Source organism: Pongo abelii, chromosome 2 (assembly GCF_028885655.2).
Source record: "Pongo abelii isolate AG06213 chromosome 2, NHGRI_mPonAbe1-v2.0_pri, whole genome shotgun sequence".
Lineage (NCBI taxonomy): Eukaryota > Metazoa > Chordata > Mammalia > Primates > Hominidae > Pongo > Pongo abelii.
In genome coordinates, this window is record NC_085928.1 from 124,677,339 (window position 1) to 124,699,049 (window position 21,711).

Consider the following 21,711-nt stretch of genomic DNA (forward strand, 5'->3'; position numbering starts at 1 on the left):
GTGCCCTCTCCATTTCTATGTAGTTTACGGCCCTGTCCAGTAAAATGATGTGTAGAGGGCATAGATTTATCCCAATGGAAAGAGAGAATGAAAGCAGTAAAGCTTCCATTAAGGACAAGCTGACATCATCATTCATGATATCTACAGCAATAAGAGTTTTACAACTTCTTTCTTGTCTGGAAGAAGCTGTAAACCTGTGCAGGTTCATGGCCTAGAGCAAAGGTTTCTAGTCTTTGGTACATATTAGAATCATCTAAGATCTTTTGAAAATATGATGTTCAGTCTATACTCCAGACAAATAAATCATAATCTCTGGGGATAGGACCCAGGAATCAATATTTTTTAAAGCTCTCAAAATAATTTAAATGTGCAGAAAAGTTTGAGAACCAGTGCATTAGTCCAGTGTCTTTAATGTGCATTTGGATCACTGAGTGATCATCTTAAAATGCAAATTCAGACGCAGTAGGTCTGGATAGTACCTAAGAGTCTACATTTCGTTTTTTTTTTTTTTTCTTCCTTCTGACAAGGTCTCACTGTTTGACCCAGGCTGGTCTCGAACTTCTGGTCTCAAGAGATCCTCCTGTCTCAGCCTCTCAAGTAGCAGGGATTACAGGTGCATGCCATCATGCCCAGCAAGTCTGCATTTCTAACAAGCTCTCAAGGGATATCAATGATGCTGGTCTAGGAACCACTCTTTGAGGAACAAGGCATTAGAGAACTAGTTCATTCACATAGTTGCAAACTTTTTGCCTTTTATAAGTATTTGTGATTAAAATTTGATGGAATTGTGATTTGGCTTCTGGAATTTTCTCTAAATATGAAAGAGACTCCCATCGTGCCTCCGTAGCAGATGAGCTCATTTCATGTGCAAAGCAAAACAACCACATTCAAGTAAATGTTTATACTTTCATATGCTGAATTTACAATGTCATATTTTAGAGTAGCACAAAAATTGCAAGTGAGGATTCCTACAGTTATGGGGGACTACAGTGTATGTGACTGAGATTTACTTCTTCTAACCTCTTTATTAGACAGGGATAGACTTACTTCAATAGAAACAGCTGTCGGAGGCACAGGCGTGTACTGAGGAATGTAGGTCCCTTGCATAGGAGCAGCAGCAGTCATATACTAGAGAGAATCAAAGAAAAATGCATGTGAACTTTGAGCTGCAACCAGTGAGAAAATTAAATACCACATGAGACTGCTTTAGCTATGGGGCCCATAGCCAGTGTGTATTTTTTTCCAACTCAATTTTCACTAAAAATAATGCAGCTCCTCTCAGTATTGATTCAGTACCCACAGTAGCCCTACCTCCTAATTATCAATATGAGTTAATTCACCCCCATTTCCTCACTTTGTCCTTTTACACATTCTATTCTAAATAAGATCGCAAACATTTCACATTTCACATCTAAACAAACAAACATAAACTCCAGGAGAGTTGGGGATGATGTCTCTTTTTTACTCTCTCTTATTGCTAGCACCTATCACATAGTAGGCTCTCAACAAGTATTTGTTGAATGAATGATCATATAAATTGTTAGTAATATTTATTTTTTGAATTTAAAAAAGCAGCAAAGTAATGTAATAGTTATGTGATACATTGGCATTATTGGCAAATGTCATTTTTTCATTTTTGCATCACTTTTTTAAATATAAAAAAATGGAGTATTACAGATAATATTGAAGTCTCTATTGTTCCCTTCTCCCATTTCATTCTCGTAGCAGTGTTAAAATTTCCTTTCCAATACCTTTAATCCACCAAATTTTTCTTATCAGGATGAATAATGAAGCCAAATCATTTTTTTGCTAAGTTGTACTAGTCAATAAATTATGTATTGAGGATAAGTTGTATTTTTGCAACGAAGAAAGGGAGCCCCAGTAAAACTATATGTTCAGTTACATAAGCATAAAGTATGACCCATATTCATAACACACATATTCACCCTGCACATTCAAAGTTCTACTCTTTAAGAATTGAATTTTCTATGGAATCAACTATGTTTCTGAGTTTCTGAACTTCACCAATAACACAAAACATCAAAACTGGAATCATCAAATGAAGACAAGTTTTCTCAATTCATAAAGTTTAGAGGAATGATTTTTTTGGAAAATCAAAAGCTCCTGATAATTTTTCTAAATTTGCTGAGATCAAATACTAAGTTCATGTATCAATATGAAAAAGCTAAATTACTGTTTTGTGTATCTTAGTATATTCAGTATTTAAGAGGCATGCTGATTCTGAATCAAGGAAAGCATCTGAACACTAGTCCATCTTTTTCTTTGTTGTTGTTGTTGTTGTTGTTGTTTTCCTCCTCTTTTCAAACTGGGTTTCATTCTGTTGCCCAGGGTGGAGTGCAGGGGCATGATCTTGGCTCACTGCAAGCTCTGCCTCCAGGGTTCAAGAGATTCTCATGCTTCAGCCTCCCGAGTAGCTGGGAGTACAGATGTGTGCCACCACTCCTGGTTAATTTTTGTATTTTTAGTAGAGACAGGGTTTTGCCATATTGGCCAAGCTGGTCTCAAACTCTTGGCCTCAAGTGATCCACCTGCCTTGGCCTCCCAGAGTGCTGGGATTACAGGTGTGAGCTACTGCACCCAGCCAGCATCTGCCTTTTCAACAAGATTATTCTAGAGAGTATGTTGTAGAAAACAGTTCCCTGGCCATTTCAGATAGGTAATTTGCCTCTGCTATATAGGTTCTAAATATCCTTTAATTTAGCACTTTTTACAATATATTCCTTGGAACACTAGCTATACTGAGAGTAAAGCTTTCTGTGTTCCAATGTATTTGAGCAATGCTGCCTGATATATCCTCTTCTTGATATTGACATATGATTAAACTGAGAAATCGTGTTTTACAGAAGAAGCCTATTTAAAGGTGATAAACTAGTATTTCTAAAACTTTTGTTTTGATTTTGGTATCATTTATTAGTTTTACTTAAAACAAACTACTACTCCAAGAAATGTATTCTGGAAAATGTTTCTTTAATTGAATCTCAAAAATCTAGCAGATTTATAGCAAATGAGAATATATTTTTACCAACCATGAATTTAATTAAGTTCAGAACTGATACATTTGTGGCTCATGTTCTACCATTTGGTCATGGTTTTCTAAGGTTTACTATATACTAGTAAAAGGATAAATCCTTACCTATTTGAGTACTTCCTATTCTAAAGTTAGTAATTCTAAACTTTGCAACTTGCCCAGTAAGTTAGTATGTGTACCCTTTGCATAAGAGGATGTCACTGGCAGCCTCTGTAGCATACTACTCTGATCCATCCCCACTCCACTCTCTACATCTCTAAGAAGAAATTCTGTGAATTAGAGGTCATTAGAAACATGACTTGTGGCCATATACAGCAATGTTCACTAGTTCACATGAGTATCTATTCCATTATTTAGACTTTCCTTGCCAAACTGGAGTTCCTAGGTAGTATGGTTAATAAGAAGCATTGGGGGTGGTTGGCAAGACGGATGAATAGGAACAGCTCTGGTCTTGCATCTCCCAGCAAGATCAATGCAGAAGGTAGGTGATTTCTGCATTTCCAACTGAGGTACCTGGCTCATCTCATTGGGATTGGTTAGATAGTGGGTGCAGCCCAAGGAGGGTGAGCCGAAGCAGGGTAGGGCATCGCCTCACCCGGGAAGCACAAGGGGTTGGAGAACTCCCTCCCCTAGCCAAGGGAAGCCATGAGGGACTGTGCGGTAAGGAACATGCATTCTGGCCCAGATACTATGCTTTTCTCACAGTCTTCACAACTGGCAAACCAGGAGATTCTCTCGGGTGCCTACACCACTAGGGCCCTGGGTTTCAAGCACAAAACCGGGCAGCCGTTTGGGCAGACACCAAGCTAGCTGCAGCTTTTTTTTTTTCATACCCCAGTGGCACCTGGAATGCCAGTGAGATGAACCATTCACTCCCTTGGAAAAGGGACTGAAGCCAGGGTGTCACCTCTATGGAGCCCAGCAAGCTAAGATCCACTGGCATGAAATTCTTGCTGCCAGCACAGCAGTCTGAAGTCCACTTGGGATGCTGGAGCTTGGTGTGGGGAGGGGTGTCTGCCCTTACTGAGGCTTGAGCAGGCTGTTTTCCCCTCACAGTGTAAACAAAGCTGCTGGGATGTTCAAACTGGGCGGAGCCCACCACGGCTCGGCAAAGCCACTATAGTTAGACTGCCTTTCTAGATTCCTCATCTCTGGGCAGGGCATCTCTGAAAGAAAGGCAGCAGCCCCAGTTAGGGGTTGTAGATAAAACACCTATCTCCCTGGGACAGAGCACCTGTGGGTATGGGCAGCTGTGGGCACAGCTTCAGCAGACAAATGTTCCTGCCTGCTGGCTCTGAAGAGAGCAGCAGATCTCCCAGCATGGCGCTTGAGCTTTGCCTCAAGTGGGTCCCTCAAGTGGGACCCTGACAGACTGCCTCCTCAAGTGGGTCTCTGACCCTCATGCCTCCTGACTGGCAGACACCTCCGAGCGGGGGTCAACAGACACCTCATACTGGAGACCTCCAGCTGGCATCTGGTGGGTGCCCCTCTGGGACGAAGCTTCCAGAGGAAGGAACAGGCAGCAATATTTGCAGTTCTGCAGCCTCCGCTGGTCATATCCAGGCAAACAGGGTCTGGAGTGGACCTCCAGCAAACTCCAGCAGACCTGCAGCAGAGGGGCTTGACTGTTAGAAGGAAAACTAACAGAAAGGAATAGCGTCAACATCAACAAAAAGGACATCCATACAAAAAACCCATCTGAAGGTCACCAGCATCAAAGACTAAAGGTAGATAAATCCATGAAGATGAGGAAAAACCAGTGCAAAAAGGCTGAAAATTCCAAAAACCAGAATGCCTCTTCTCCTTCAAAGGATCACCACTTCTCACCAGCAAGAGAACAAAACTGGACAGAGAATGAGTTTGATGAATTAACAGAAGTGGCTTCAGAAGGTGGGTAATAACAAACTCCTCCGAGCTAAAGGAGCACGTTCTAATGCAATGAAAGGAAGCTAAGAACCTTGAAAAAAGGCTAGAGGAACTGCTGACTAGAATAACCAGTTTAGAAAAGAACATACATGACCTGATGGAGCTGAAAAACACAGCACGAGAACTTCATGAAGCATAGACAAGTATCATTAGCCAAATTGATCAAATGGAAGAAAGGATATGAGAGATTGAAGATCAACTCAATGAAATAAAGCATGAAGACAAGATTAGAGAAAACAGAATGAAAAAGAATGAACAAAGCCTCCAAGAAATATGGGAGTATGTGAAAAGACCAAACCTACGTTTGACTGGTGTACTGGAAAGTGACGGGGAAAATGGAACCAAGCTGGAAAATGCTCTTCAGGATATTATCCAGGAGAACTTCCCCAACCTAGCAAGACAGGCCAACATTCAAATTCAGGAAATACAGAGAACACCACAATGATACTCCTCAAGAAGAGCAACCCCAAGACACATATTCATCAGATTCACCAAGGTCGAAATGAAGGAAAAAATGTTAAGGGCAGCCAGAGAGAAAGGTCATGTTACCCACAAAGGGAAGCCCATCAGACTAACAGTGGATCTCTCTGAAGAAACCCTACAAGCCAGAAGAGAGTGGTAGCCAATATTCAACATTCTTAAAAGAATTTTCAACCCAGAATTTCATATCCAGCCAAACTAAGCTTCATAAGCAAAGGAGAAATAAAATCCTTTACAGACAAGCAAATGCTAAGAGACTTTGTCACCACTGAGCCTGCCTTACAAGAGCTCCTGAAGGAAGTACTAAATACGGAAAGAAAAAACTGGCACCAGCCACTGCAAAAATATGTCAAATTGTAGAGACCATCGACACTATGAAAAAACTGCATCAACTAATGGGCAAAATAAACAGCTAGCATCATAATGACAGGATCAAATTCACACATAACCATATTAACCTTAAATGTAAATGAGCTAAATGCTCCAATTAAAAGACACGGACTGGCAAATTGGATAAAGAGTAAGATTCATTGGTGTGCTGCATTCAGGAGACCCATCTCACATGCAAAGACACACATAGGCTCAAAATAAAGGGATGGAAGAATGTTTACCAAGCAAATAGAAAGAAGAAAAAAAAACGGGTTGCAATCCTAGTCACTGATAAAACAGACTTTAAGACAACAAAGATCAAAAAAGACAAAGAAGGGCATTACATAGGGGTAAAGGGATCAATGCAACAAGAGGAGCTAATTATCCTAAATATATATGCACCCAATACATGAGCACCCAGATTACTAAAGAAAGTTCTTAGAGACCTACAAAGAGACTTAGACTCCCACACCATAATAATGGGAGACTTTAACACCCCACTGTCAATATTAGACAGATCAACGAGACAGAAAATTAACAAGGATATTCAGGACTTGAACTCAGCTCTGGACCAAGTGGACCTAATAGACATGTACAGAACTCTCCACCCCAAATCAACAGAATATACATTCTTCTCAGCACCACATCTCACTTATTCTAAAATTGACCACATAATTGGAACACTCCTCAGCAAATGTAAAAGAATGGAAATCATAACAAACAGTCAGACCACAGTGCAATCAAATTAGAACTCAGGATGAAGAAACTCACTCAAAACAGCACAACTACGTGGAAACTGAACAACCTTCTCCTGAATGACTACTGGGTAAATAATGAAATTAAGGCAGAAATAAGTAACTTCTTTGAACCAATGAGAACAAAGACACAACGTACCAGAATCTCTGGGACACAGCTAAAGCAGTGTTTAGAGGGAAATTGATAGCACTAAATGCCCACCGGAGAAAGCAGGAAAGATCTAAAATCGACACCCTAACATCATAATTGAGAGAACTAGAGAAGCAAGACCAAACAAATTAAAAAGCTAGCAGAAGACAAGAAATAACTAAGATCAGAGCAGAACTGAAGGAGATAGAGACATGAAAAATCCTTCAAAAAATGAATGAATCCAGGAGCTGGTGTTTTGAAAAGATTAACAAAATAGACGACTAGCCAGACTAATAAGAAAAGAGAGAAGAATCATATAGACACCATAAAAAAAATAAAGGGGATATCACCACTGACCCCACAGAAATACAAACTACAATCAGATAATATGATAAACACCTCTATGCAAATAAACTAGAAAATCTAGAAGAAATGGATAAACTCCTGGACACATATACCCTCCCAAGACTAAACCAGGAAGAAGTTGAATCCCTGAATAGACCAATAACAAGTTCTGAAATTGAAGCAGTAATTGATAGCCTACCAACAAAAAAAGCCCAGGACCAGATGGATTCATGGCCGAATTCTATCAGAGGTACAAAGAGGAGCTAGTACCATTCCTTCTGAAACTATTCCAAACAATAGAAAAAGAGGGAATCCTCCCTAACTCATTTTATGAGGCCAGCATCACCCTGATACCAAAACCTGGCAGAGACACACACAAAGAAAATTTCAGGCCAATATCCCTGATGAATATCGATGCAAAAATCCTCAATAAAATACTGGAAAACTGAATCCAGCAGCACATCAAAAAGCTTATCACTATGATCAAATTGGCTTCATCCGTGGGATGCAAGGCTGGTTTAACATACACAAATCAATAAATGCAATCCGTCACATAAACAGGACCAATGACAAAAACGACATGATTATCTCAATAGATGCAGAAAAGGCCTTCAACAAAATTCAATATCCCTTCATGCTAAAAACCCTCAGTAAACTAGATACTGATGGAACGTATCAAAATAATAAGAGCTATTTATGACAAACCCACACTCAATGTCATACTGAATGGGCAAAAACTGGAAGCGTTCCCTTTGAAAACTGGCACAAGACATGGATGCCCTCTCTAACCACTCCTATTCAACATAGTATTGGAAGTTCTGGCCAGGTCAATCAGGCAAGAGAAAGAAATAAAGGGCATTCAAATAGGAAGAGAGGAAGTCCAATTGTCTCTGTTTGCAGATGACAGGATTGTATATTTAGAAAACCCCATTGTCTCAGCCCAAAATCTCCTCAAGCTGTTGAGCAACTTCAGCACAGTCTCAGGATACAAAATCAATGTGAAAAAATCACAAGTATTTCTATACACCAATAATAGACAGAGAGCCAAACCATGAATGAACTCCCATTCACAATTGCTACAAAGAGAATAAAACACCTAGGAATACAACTGACAAGGGATGTGTAGGATCATTTCAAGGAGAACTATGAACCACTTCTCAAGGAAATAAGAGAGGACAAAAACAAATGGAAAAAACATTTCATGCTCATGGATAGGAAGAATCAATATCATGAAAATAGCCATATTGCCCAAAGTAATTTATAGATTCATTGCTAGTCCCATTAAGCTACCATTGACTTTCTTCACAGAATTAGAAAAAACTACTTTATATTTCATACAGAACAAAAAGAGAGCCTGTATAGCCAAGACAGTCCTAAGCAAAAAGAACGAAGCTGGAGGCATCACAATACCCGACTTCAAACTATACTATAAGGCTACAGTAACCAAAACAGCATGGTACTGGTACCAAAACAGGTATATAGACCGAGAGAAGAGAACAGAGGCCTCAGAAATATGCCATACATCTACAACCATCTATCTTCAACAAACCTGACAAAAACAAGCAATGGGGAAAGGATTCCCTATTTAATAAATGGTGTTGGGAAAACTGGCTAGCCATAGGCAGAAAACTGAAACTGGACCCCCTCCTTAAACCTTATACAAAAATTAACTCAAGATGGATTAAAGACCTAAATGTAAGACATAAAACCCTAAAAACCCTAGAAGAAAACCTAGGCAGTATCATCCAGGACATAGGCATAGGCAAAGACTTCAAGACTAAAACACCAAAAGCAATGGCAACAAAAGCCAAAACTGACAAATGGAATCTAATTAAACTAAAGAGCTTCTGCACAGCAAAAGAAACTATCATCAGAGTGAACATGCAACCTACAGAATGCGAGCAAATTTTTGCAATCTATCCATCTGACAAAGGGCTAATATCCAGAATCTACAAGTAACAAACACATTTATAAGAGAAAGACAACTTTATCAAAAAGTGGGTGAAGGATATGAACAGACACTTCTCAAAAGAAGACATTTGTGTGGCCAACAAACATATGAAAAAAAAGCTCATCATCACTGATGATTGGAGAAATGCAAATCAAAACCACAATGACATACCATCTCACACCAGTTAGACTGGGGATCATTAACAAGTCATGAAACGACAGATGCTGGAGAGGATGTGGAGAAATAGGAACACTTTACCCTGTTGATGGGAGTGTAAATTAGTTCTACCATTGTGGAAGACAGTGTGGCAATTCCTCAGGGATCTAGAACCAGAAATACAATTTGACCCAGCAATCCCATTACTGGGTATATACCTAAAGGATTAGAAATCATTCTACTGTAAAGATACATGCACACATATGTTTATTGCAGCACTGTTCACAATAGCAAAGACTTGCAACCAACCCAAACGCCCTACAATGATAGACTGGATAAAGAAAATGTGGCACATATACACCATGGAATACTATGTAACCATAAAAAGAATGAGTTCATGTCCTTTGCAGGGACATGGATAAAGCTGGAAACCATCATTCTCAGCAAACTAACACAGGAACAGAAAACCATACACTGCATATTCTCACTCATAAGTGGGAGTTGAACGGTGAGAACACATGGGCCCAGAGAGGGGAACATCACACACTGTGGCCTGTCGGGTGTTGGGGGGCTAGGGAAGGGATAGCATTAGGAGAAATACCTAATGTAGATGACAGGTTGATGGGTGCAGCATACCAACATGGCACATGTATACCTATGTAACAAACCTGCACGTTCTGCACATGTATCCCAGAACTTAATAATAAAGTAGCATTTTAGGTGAATCTTAGCTAAACTTCTTCAAATGACACTGGAGTTATTTAAAACTCCATCTGCATTTTGTTTTAGTAAAACTGAATCAGAGTATCTTTACTTCTTTCATGACATTCAATAAAGTTGTCAACATGACCAAAACTGAACTGCTTGTCATGCAATTCATACTCAACTTCTCTTCAGAACAACACTGAGTCAAGCAAAATGCTTTACCTATTTTACAGATGGAGAAATATAGGTTCTTCTATAATGAGGATAAACCCCAGTTTTGTCATTGTCGTTGTTGTTGTTGTTTCTTTCCTTCTTTTTTCTTTTTGTTTTAGAGGCAGTCTTGCTCATGTGGCCCAGGCTGGAGTACAGTGGTACAATCATAGCTCACTGTAACCTCAAACTCCCGGGCTCAAGTGATCCTCCCGCCTCACCCTCCCAAGTAGCTGGGACTACATGCATGCGCCACCATGCCTAGATATGTTTTTTTACTTTTATTTTTGTAGAGACAGGGTCTTGCCCAGACTGGTCTTGAACTCCTGGCCTCAAGTATCCTCTGGCCTCTGCCTCCCAAAATGCTGAGATTACAGGTGTGAGCCACCAAGCCAGGCCCCCAGTTCTTCTGACCTATTATTCAGCACACTTTTCAGTCTACTTCATTATTTTTGAAGTAAATAAGGTCTTAAGATCTTCCTTCTGATCATTTTTATGTAATATAGATATTAACTTTTTTTAATGGCCTTTAATAATTTAAGAAAGATAGAAACATATGCCATTGATTGATAATTTTAGGGTTTTTTTTTTCCATTTTTTTTAACCTTCACTTTATATTCAGACAACCTAACTTTCTTCTAGGTGAGCTACCTTAAATACTTGGTAACTTACTTTTATGTTTATTTTCTTAAAATAACCAGTACAGATTTAATAGTATAATTGAGATTAGCTCAGTTCAATGTGTCGTATGTGTGTGTATCTTTTAATGAAAAAAAACCTTTCTGCTTGCTTTTCTTTTGTCACAGAAAACCTAACAGAACTTGAAAAACTTGTTTGAAAATTAAGAACAGGTTATTTTAAACTAATCAATGCTATGGAGTTTTATGTCCCTTAAAACTATTATCTCTGGGTAAAAATTTTTGTATTACAGTTCTTCTGTGGGAGACATATACTTTCTAAGGTAAATCCTCAAGAAGTGACAGTCTTGTGAAATTAGGAACAAGTGTTTACAGGAATTGGCTATAGCTATGTGTAAGCTCAACTCCTAGCTTTAGGTAATTAGTGACAACTCTGAACTTTCTCTGCAAGCACATAGTTTGATTTTCTTCAGAGCACAGATGAACTACAGTCAGACTTAATAATACAGCCTGCACAAACACTGATTAGATCTGGGTGCCTCAGAGACTGCTTTCATTTTATCCAGCTAATAAATGGCAGAGGACTAAGAGAATGACCTGTGATATCAATTCTGCCCTTTTAACTTGATAAATTCTCACAGATTACTTATTAAAACCACAAGAATAGATGTATATCCTTAAGCTATTTTTTTTACTAGAGCCTCACAAAAGCTAGAAAATATCTGCAATAATTATTTCATGAACACAAGTTTTTTATTTTGCATATTTCAGATATAGGGGCTAATGGGGACCACAGTACAATGAGATGACATATATTAATCCATACAATATTTCCTTGCATATTCACCAATGCTATAAGTAGCAGCTTGAACTTATAGCATTAATGAATATATATATATATTTGGTAAACAGCTTGATGATTTTTACCTATTCTGAAATCATTAGATTTTCACATGTGAATGTGTAGGAGCACTGAATAACCATTTTCAAACCCACAGAATAAATTCCAGACTCCATGCCTTGTTCCAAAAAGTCTAGACACTGCATCACCACGGTGTTGCATGAAGAAACAAAAAAAAATTGTAAAATTGGAACGGAACTGTGTTTTTGCCTATTTCAGTTGGGACAAATGGTTTCTATTAGTGTGGAATCATTGATTATTATTTCTGTGGAAACAAACAAAGAAAACCGCAAATTATTAGTTCTAGATTTACACTCTTTTCCTCCACTAAAGCAAAACAAAACAAACATATTTTATATATTTCCTGTGAGGAAACTTTTTATTTTAATTATTTGTAGAGCCAGGGAGGGGCAAGGAAGTTCCTGCATTTTAATATTTGAAATTTCAGTTTTTGGAATTTCCTAAAATAATTGATCAAACTAATTTGAAGTTATCATTGTACCATTTGAATTTTAAATTGGTGCTTCCAGTCCTTGCTATAAAATTGATGAAGCTGGTTAACGAATTTCAGAAAGGAGAGTTTTTCAGGTCGTATCAAACCCAGAAAGTCAATGAGAACAACAGAGGAAAGTTGTAAAAATGCACCTCTGAAAGGAAGTTGAACAGAAGAAAAGAAAGATTGTGCTAGATGATGCTAAGAGCATGCCATGTGAGTTACTTTCAAAAGCATGTAGTTCAAAATTTCTTTTAACAAAGGAAGCTTGGGGATATAGGGAATAAACTGAGTTATGATTTGTCAGAGTTGAGCGAGTAGCTGAAGGAGAGAAGCAGTATTGCCTCAAGCAGAGGTATTCCACACTTTTGAGGGTCACATTTTTAGATTTGCATAATTCTATTATTTCTGAATTGAGGCACAATGTCTGAACCTGGTTTGGCAAATTGATACCATTTCACATGCTTGCTTTGACTAATGAATTAGTAATATCTGCCTCAAGTGAAATTCTAAGAATGTTTTATATGTCATCATGTCACTCAAGGGATGAGAGACCATGCACAGAGAGGATGAGATCTTGAGATATTTTCCTTGAGCACAGAGTGTCCCTACTAGGGCATGGCAAGGATGGACTCCTACCTGGACCTCTACTGCTCAGTTCTTCCTATATTCTTTCTACTTCTGTCAGTGGAATGTATAATGGATGATGAACTAGATCTCTATCCAGACTAGTAACAGTGTATGCATTCATAACGGTTTATATTAGTTTTAGTATATAAAGGAGGCTATTTGCTTAAGGTACTAATATAGAAATAACAAAGTAGACAGTTATAAATGATGAAATGATCATCCAGGAGGCAAATACAGAGCAGGGTATACTTCTACTGGGAGTGAAAGTACTTGAAGAAGGAAGAAGGCCAGTTAGTGGGCTTGACAGGTATATTATTCCATTCAGTCTCCCAGAATATCACTAAACATAACCCACAGGAAACTGTGCATTAAACTATTAAAAAGAAATACAGAGAATTATTTTATTCGGGAGTGAGGGTCATTTGCTAGTGGCATACAAAATTGTATCTCTATATGTCAACAAGAGACAATTAAAATGAAAATTAAATACTACATATATATATAGCATCAAAAAACAAAATAACTAGAAATATGAGAAAAGGCAATGAAAACTTGTATATTACAAATTAGAAAATCTTGATGAAAGAAATTAAATAAGACCTAAATATATTCAGAGATATACCACATTCCACAATTAGAATACTCAGTCCTGTTAAAGTGTAAATTTTCGTTACAAATTGCAATCCCCATTGAAATTCAAGCAGATTTCTTAGTAGAAATAAACAAGCCCATTCTAAAATTTATATGGAAATACAAAGGACTTAGAATGTGGAAGAAAATTCTGCAGGCAAAATATCAAAGCTGAAGCATGTATACTACTGGATATCAATAGTTACTGAAAAGTCAAGGTAATTAAGATAGTGTGCTTAGTGTCATATTGCAAAGATAGAAAAATAGACTAATGGAACAGAATAGAGAGACTACAAGGGATCTCACTATATGATTTCTTAGAACTGCATGTGAATATTCAATGATCTCTAAAAATTTTATTAAAAAACAAGACAATGAAAAATTTATATATATAGTTGATGTAAATGATAATATGCATATTAAAACATGATTGATCTCACTTATTGGTCATTAGGAAAATGCAAGTTAAAAATATTATGATATAACACCCTACTCCAACCAGACTGGCAAAAATGAAAAAGGCTCACAATACCAAGTGTTGATAAGGATGTGGACAACAGGAACTCCTATATACTGCTAGTGGGAGTTTAAATTGTAAAATTGTTTGACATTGCCAATTAAGCAGAACATTTGCAGAACGCATGACCAAGCAATCACACTCCTATGTATGTATCAACAGAAATTCTTACAAATATACACCAAAAGATAAGTATAACATATTTAAAGTAAAATTATTTATAATGATTCTAAGCTGGAAGTCACCTAAATATCATCTACAGTAAAGTATATAAAATATAAAACATACATAAAATATATAAATAAACATTTTATATATAAAATATATAAATACATAAACATATTTTATATACAAAATATATAAATACATAAACATTTTATATACAAAATATATAAATACATAAACATATTTTATATACAAAATATATAAATACATAAACATATTTTATATACAAAATATATAAATACATAAACATATTTTATATACAATATATAAATACATAAACATATTTTATATACAAAATATATAAATACATAAACATATTTTATATACGAAATATATAAATACATAAACATATTTTATATACGAAATAAATACATAAACATATTTTATATACAAAATATATAAATACATAAACATATTTTATATACAAAATATATAAATACATAAACATATTTTATATATAAAATATATAAATACATAAACATATTTTATATATAAAATATATAAATACATAAACATATTTTATATATAAAATATATAAATACATAAACATATATATAAAATATATAAATACATAAACATATATAAAATATATAAATATATAAACATATTTTATATATAAATATATAAACATATTTTATATATATAAACATATTTATATATAATATATAAATATATTATATATAAAATATAAATATATTATATATAAAATATATAAATATATAAACATTTTATATATAAAATATAAAACAGTGAGAAACAAAGTACTCTATAAATATGGATGGGTTTCACAGATACAATGTTGAATTAAAGAAGGCAGACATAAAAGGTTTTACACTGTATTATTCCATTTTCTTAAAGCTTAAAAATAAGACAAATCTATGGCAATAGAAGTTAGGATTTTTTATACTTTGGTGGGGATAATAAAAGGGGCAGGAATATAAGGGAGGTTTCTGTGATAAGACCCTTTTATATGTTGATGTGGATGATGGATCCATGAATGTTTACACTTTGTAAAATTTATTGAGCTGTAAACTTGTGAATTGTGTAGTTTTTCTGTACATGCGTTATACTTCAATAAAAGAGTATTTAAAAAACTGACAGAAAACAAAAAATAATGACTTTAGATAAGAACAGGGGCAATTTATTCATTCAAAAGGATACAATTAATAGATTCAGATGTGAAAAGATTGGGAGATTTGTAAGGTACCAATGTTCTCTTTTCATCATTTCTATATTTGAAGCAAGATGTGAGGTGAAAATGAAAGGTGGTGGGCTTGGCAGTCAGAAAGAAGGTATAAAATGGTTGTCTTGAAGAGCAGGAGAGTGAATGGACCAGGGTTATGTAATAAGATTTCTAGGAAGTGTTGAGGTAACATTTAAGTCTTGTGGTTACAAAATCAAGGTAAAGACCAACAACATAGTGGTGTTTTACTCTAGCCATATCCAGCTGTTCAAAAGAATGGAGCAGTCTGAGAATGGAATACAAGTGAGATCCAAGTTTTACTTGAAGAAGATGATGAAAGAAGAGTTAGCCAGGGTAGGTGAGGCACAGGAAAGACAGTGATTACTATCTTTTACTATGCAATCTAAGTTAGAGATGGATGTGAGAAAATGAAGAGGGAAAAGTACTGAAAGAGGGGGCAATAATAAACAGAAAAGCAGGCTTAGTAGTGTCAAAGAACTGTTGCCATAGGGTCCTGAAAGAAGTGTGTGGAAAGAAGGAAGTGGTCATCAGAATGTGATATGTGTGAAATTGAGTGCTTAAAATTGAGATTTAGAGTGAGCACAGTAATCTTACATTCACCATAGTACCCAGGAACCAAGTAGATAATCAAATTCCTGCAAATTGGATCTTTCATATTATTACTACTTTCTTCTGTTAGTGTTTCTATTTCACATTTGAATTTCTTGTCTGCTGATACCCTCTTCAGTGTTCCTTAACATTCTGTTTTCTTTTTGCCATATTAGTCTGGTTTGTAAAGAATAAAGAATTTAAAAGTGCCTGTAAAGTAGTGATCTCTTTAAATAAGAGAGTCTGTTTAGGTCAAACCAACATTTATTATCAGTCTTTAAATTTGAAATAAGAAGAAATTAGTTTAACTGGCCTGACCTATTATCTAGTTAGTTCTTTTAGAAACTGACATGAACACATAAACAACTAATGTCCTTAGCCTCTTTAGGTTCATTTAATTTTGTCTGTTGACTAGGCTTGCTTCTTTACTTTGGAAACGAAAGAACTGAGGGACTTCGTCAAAAAGACAAAGGAACGAAGAAATCCTCAATGTGCCTGGAAGCTTTGTTGTTTTCTATTTAATTTCTGTGACTCACGCATTAGATTGGGCTTGGTAAAGATGCTTTAACCAAAGAGAAAGGGAACTTATTCAGACTGCCACACACAGAGTAAATTCCATTTCCACACAAAACATTTCCTTTTGATGGTCTCCAGCCCACACATCGTGAATGCCAATCATCCCAGTGGACTCAAGTAAATGATGCAACTAAACAAGAGAAAATGTTGAAGGCATTCCTTAATGTTTTCTAAACAGAGCTCAGTCTCTACAAGGGTCAACGATACTATTTTTTAATGTGTTTTTTTGGTCAAGAGATTTTCAGAGACAGAACTCGACTTACTCAACTATTTTGAATATTCATATTAAAGGTTGATCCAAGATGGGTGGTAAGCAAATGAAGACAGGGAGAAAATGGAGAGAAGAAAAGAAGAGGCAGCAACATTCTAAATAAACAAAGTAATAGAAAACAAAAAGTTGGAAACTGCAAAAAATAGGGCATAAAGCTATTTGATTAAAATACCTCTAGGAACTGTGCATATTTAGAGGGAAACAATTAAATGGTACTACTCTATCCATGGGGGTACGATTTGGGCAATATAAAAACAAAATGAAAAAGTCTCTGCAAGCACTCTTTTTTCCAAGGCTATGAGGAGTTCAAAGTAAAGAACCAAAAGCAAAAAAATAGAAAAGAGAACTGGAAGGAAATCGACCCTCTGGTGCCAGAGTCCAGATTCCACTCCTTGCCAAAGGAATTGAAGAATAGTTAGTTTGATGAGAACTGTCAAGCAACGGAGAAGCAAAGTATGTAATTGTGGGGTAAATTTTATTCCACTCCAATTCAGTTCTTAGAATCATTGTGACCTACATCATCTCACTTATGTTTGGCTATTCCAAAATCCACTTGCTCACAGTTAAGAGCACTTTCTTGCTAACCTCCTTCTTCTGTGCCTTTTTTGTTTCCACCGTGTTCAAACTTTTTTTTTAATCCACCTACAACAGAAATCCAAAACCTGTCTCTCAAGCTGAGTCCAAATGCTGAATTCCTGTATGATGCCTTGCTTCAGTCCCCCATTGGGAAAAGTTAACTATCTCTTATGACATCTAACAGCTTTTTCTCTGTACCTCTGCTAAAGCTCTTAGCAGTCAAACCAGGTAAACTAGAAAGACCATGCCTAATTCATTATGGTTGGTATTTAATATATATTTGTTGAGTGAATGAATGAATGAATGAGTGAATGAATAATTAAGCATTCTGGGTAAAAAGCTTAAGGTTTTCAAGGAGAACATAAAAAATTAAGGGAGAATAAAGTCAGTTTAAAAAGCAGGCTTTTTAAAAATTGAATATTTAAGGGTGAGAATTAAAGGAAAAATATTAAAATTAAGAGAAAAGGAATTCTGAACCAGTAAAAAATATTGCCCTACACCTAACATATTTGAGAAGAAACCGGAGCCACTTATGAAACAACTTAAAATTAAAACAAACAAACAAGTGTATTAGGACAAAAAGAAGCAGGATACCAAATGTATAAGTAAGATCTTCCATCATAGGAAGCTCTTGACAACATTGGGCTGTGAAGTACTCTGTTAAAAGGCATTCTGAAGTGAGGCCAAGGCTGAAATCATTGGTAATGAAATAATGTAGTCTTGAGGAGGTGAGAAGAGATGAGTATTGGGCCAGGGTGGACAAATGAGTACAAGAGAGGAGGCAGTTATAAAGCGGGGAATGGGAGAATCTTGTGTTTCTAAGAAAGATGGGAAGAGAGAAGACACTGGAGGAGCTGGAGAAGTGAGTCCAGGAGAGGAGGCAGTTATAAAGCAGGGAATGGGAGCATCTTGTGTTTCTAAGAAAGATGGGAAGAGAGAAAACCTGAAGGAGCTGGCAGGAAGAGGGAAGAGAGAGGAGCCCATGAGTGGTATGGGCCTGAAATTCCACTTTGGTAAAGCTGTTAAAAGGCATTTAAACCACAGAGATGTAGCTTTATATTCAAGTTGAAGTTATTGGAATGAACAATATGTTTCAATTCCTGAACACATCCCAAATCTTCATTAATGTGACTCTGAGTGGGATTTTTATGAGAACATTGAAAAAAGAATAAATTTTACATCAAAATCAACCTAGAATAAAGAGAGCAAATAAGAGTGATTATTAATGCCCTTGAAAACTCAAATACATGTTGCATAAAGCTTTGGACTTCTAAAGGGTATGGAATTGAGGATTTTAGACAATCATCTGGTTTCAAAATATTGAGAGACCCAGTGATATCTCAGTTACATTCTTAAACAAAGAAAATAAATTGGATATAATCAACTCAAAAGGACAAATCTTAATATCTCCCATTCACTGGAAAAAAATAAGATATAAAGGGTCTGAACATTAAGAGAGACATGTAAGAATTAGCTTCGAAAAGAAATAAAACTAATGAAATAAATAGATAAGCAAACCAGAAGTGCTCATTATTAGGTGGTAGCAAAGAAGAAGGCAGCCAAAGTCAAAGACAAAGAAAAAGCAATATAGATATCATATTACTCTTCATTTTTATCTCCTAATTTTCCTGATCTGGTCTCATCTAGTTTCTTTGTCCTTGAATGCTATATCCTAGAAAACATTAGTTTCTGTTTAGGGCCTGGGGACACTCCTTCACTAACTCACAGGCTACTATGGACAGTTTTTTCCAAAAATGTTAACTACATATTTTTCTAGAGTTTTGCTTAATGAGGTCATGTTTCCTATATTATACAAAATTTTTATTGAAAACCAATTATATTTAAAATGCTGTAAGTTTTAAAGTGGTAGATATAAACTAACATCCTCTTTAATGAATTTCATACACACATAGAAAATAAAAAGATGTAGGTTTGAATTTCCTAAAAATACTCTTAAGTCTTGTCTCAAGGATATTTATAAAATAAGACAGATTTTTAAAAGAGGGATCAATGACTTAAGGTCAAAAGTAAAAATCAATCAAAAGTTGTACTTGTACACTACAGACAGAAGGATATGAAGAATGATGATAAGGGTGAACTTCTATTTGCATTTTTTTCTTACAACTCAGCATTCATTTCCTATTCTCGATGATAATCCACATTTCTTTTGAACATCCTATGACCCCCATTTCACTACCATGTGGTTAGAATGTGATTGGCTCTACAGTTAGTGTATCCTGATCATTTGTTCAGAAATAAATGAAAATAACCCTAACAGAGCCAATGAAACTTGATGTTTACTTAAGCTACTGGAGAGGAAAACATTCTCTTTTCCATACAGAGACACCTGGAAATGACCTGTTCTCTTTCCTAGCATGGTGTAGTGTAAGCTTATGGGTCAGCGACTGCGTTACCATGATAGAGAGGACATAGATTTGTCAGATATGAGAATATGGAATGTGAAGACAAATGCAAATGAATATAAAGAGAAAAACATGTAGTGATATCATTTAAGGCAGCTCTTGCAATTGGCTTTTTATATACATGAATCAATCAATTTCTTTTAAAATTAAACCATTTTGTGCTGGGTGTTTAACTGTTCTTTGTGGTTGGGGAGATCATATGAATTTAGAAGGGTAAATTAAGCAAGAGACAAAATCAGTTAAAAAGAAATACACAACATTGTCAACTCTGGTAGAATTATCCAAAATCATTATCAGACCAGGGATAACCTTAGAGCCTTGTCTATTAGGCATTTCATCTTCCTTTTTCCTGTCAATCATACTCAGTTGCTAATAGAACCTTCTCCAACATTGATACTTGACTATCCATTTAAAATGTTTATCCAAATCCAATTTGCCTAATTACTTTATTTTCACCACTATCTATGATAACTCAAAACTTTTCATGATTAAGAGACTAATTAAGTAGAAGTTTTTGAGATCTCTTAGGACAGCTATATGGAGAATTACCACCATCACGCTGCATCTGTCTTACAATTAAATATCCATCACAGCGCCTGAAATTCCATCACTAGGGTCAAACGTTAACGCATTCAGGGATCATGGTGGACGGAAGGCAGAACTAGATTGCAGCTCCGGACAGAGCAGCATGCAGAGGCTTGCACTGTGAATTTTAGCACTAGATCCACTGCAAGAACAAACCAGCAATCCTGAGAGGACCCACAGACCCTCTGAAGGAAGCGGACTGCTCCTGCAGGACCCAGGAAGCACCCCAAATACAGTGAGTGCCCCAACTGAGGAAGTGGGAACGGGACACCCTTCTCTCCTGAACACACAACCCCACTGGAGAAGCTGAAGGTCTGTTTGTGGGAGAAGTTTCCGACTTTACCTGGAGCTGAGTCAAGTTAAGAGAGCAGACCTGAGTGAAATACAGGGATAGAGGAAGCAGCAGAAAGGCCTCGGGAGCTCACCGGGTCCTCAGGCAGCCCATTCCTGCCTGGCACCACAGGGATCCAGCAGGAGGGTGGCCAGAGGGGCAGGGGCTAAAACTCCACTGGGAGAAGGAATTCTCTATCTGAAATTTGTAACAATTTGAATGGGGAGAGAAACCCCCCAGCCAGAACTCAGGAGAGGGCATGAATCTGGCTAGCGGACTTCACAGGCAGGGGAAGATCTAAAGCCCTTTTCCTTTGCAGCTGGGAGGCAGAAAGCCTCGGGCAAGTTTTCAAGCCTGTCTCACCCTCCACCTGGAAACAGACTGTTACGGGGGCAGGCCGGGTGGGCAGCCGTGGGAGTGAGTCCTGCCCTCTGGGATATCAAAACCTCTGGGATACAGCTAAGGTGGTGCTAAGAGGAAAGATCATGCCCTAAATGCCTACATCAAAGAGTCTGAAATAGCACAAACTGACATTTTATGGTCACACCTTACAGAACTAGAGAAACAAGAACACACTAAACCCAAACCTAGCAGAAGAAAGAAAATAACCAAGATCAGAGCAGAACTAAATGAAATTAAAACAAAACACAAAAATACACAAGATAAATGAAACAAAAATCTGGTTCTTTGAAAAGATAAATAAAATTAATAGACCATTAGTAAGATTAACCAAGAAAAGAAGAGAGAAAATCCAAATAACCTCACTAAGAAACAAAACAGGAGTATTACAACTGACACCACTGAAATACAAAAGATAATTCAAGGCTACTGTGAGCACATTTACACACATAAACTAGAAAACCTAGAAAAGACGGATAAATTTCTGGAAAAATACAACCCTCCTAGCTTAAATCAGGAAGAATTAGATGCCCTGAACAGACCGATAACAAGCAGCAAGATTGAAACGGTAATTAAAAAATTACCAGCAACAACAAAAAAAGTCCAGGCCAGGCACAGTGGCTCACGCCTGTAATCCCAGCACTTTGG

The 21,711-nt window shown here is 36.6% G+C and overlaps 1 protein-coding gene across 18 annotated transcripts in view; it reads right to left on the reverse strand.

The window, feature by feature from the left end:
* RBMS3 (RNA binding motif single stranded interacting protein 3) overlaps positions 1-21,711 on the reverse strand; it is an 861,233-nt gene that overhangs the window by 33,160 nt on the left and 806,362 nt on the right. For all 18 annotated transcript variants that reach the window (XM_063721655.1, XM_063721659.1, XM_054550494.2 and 15 more), the window contains 1 exon segment: positions 1,048-1,128. In XM_063721655.1, coding sequence (XP_063577725.1) covers positions 1,048-1,128 — 81 coding nt within the window.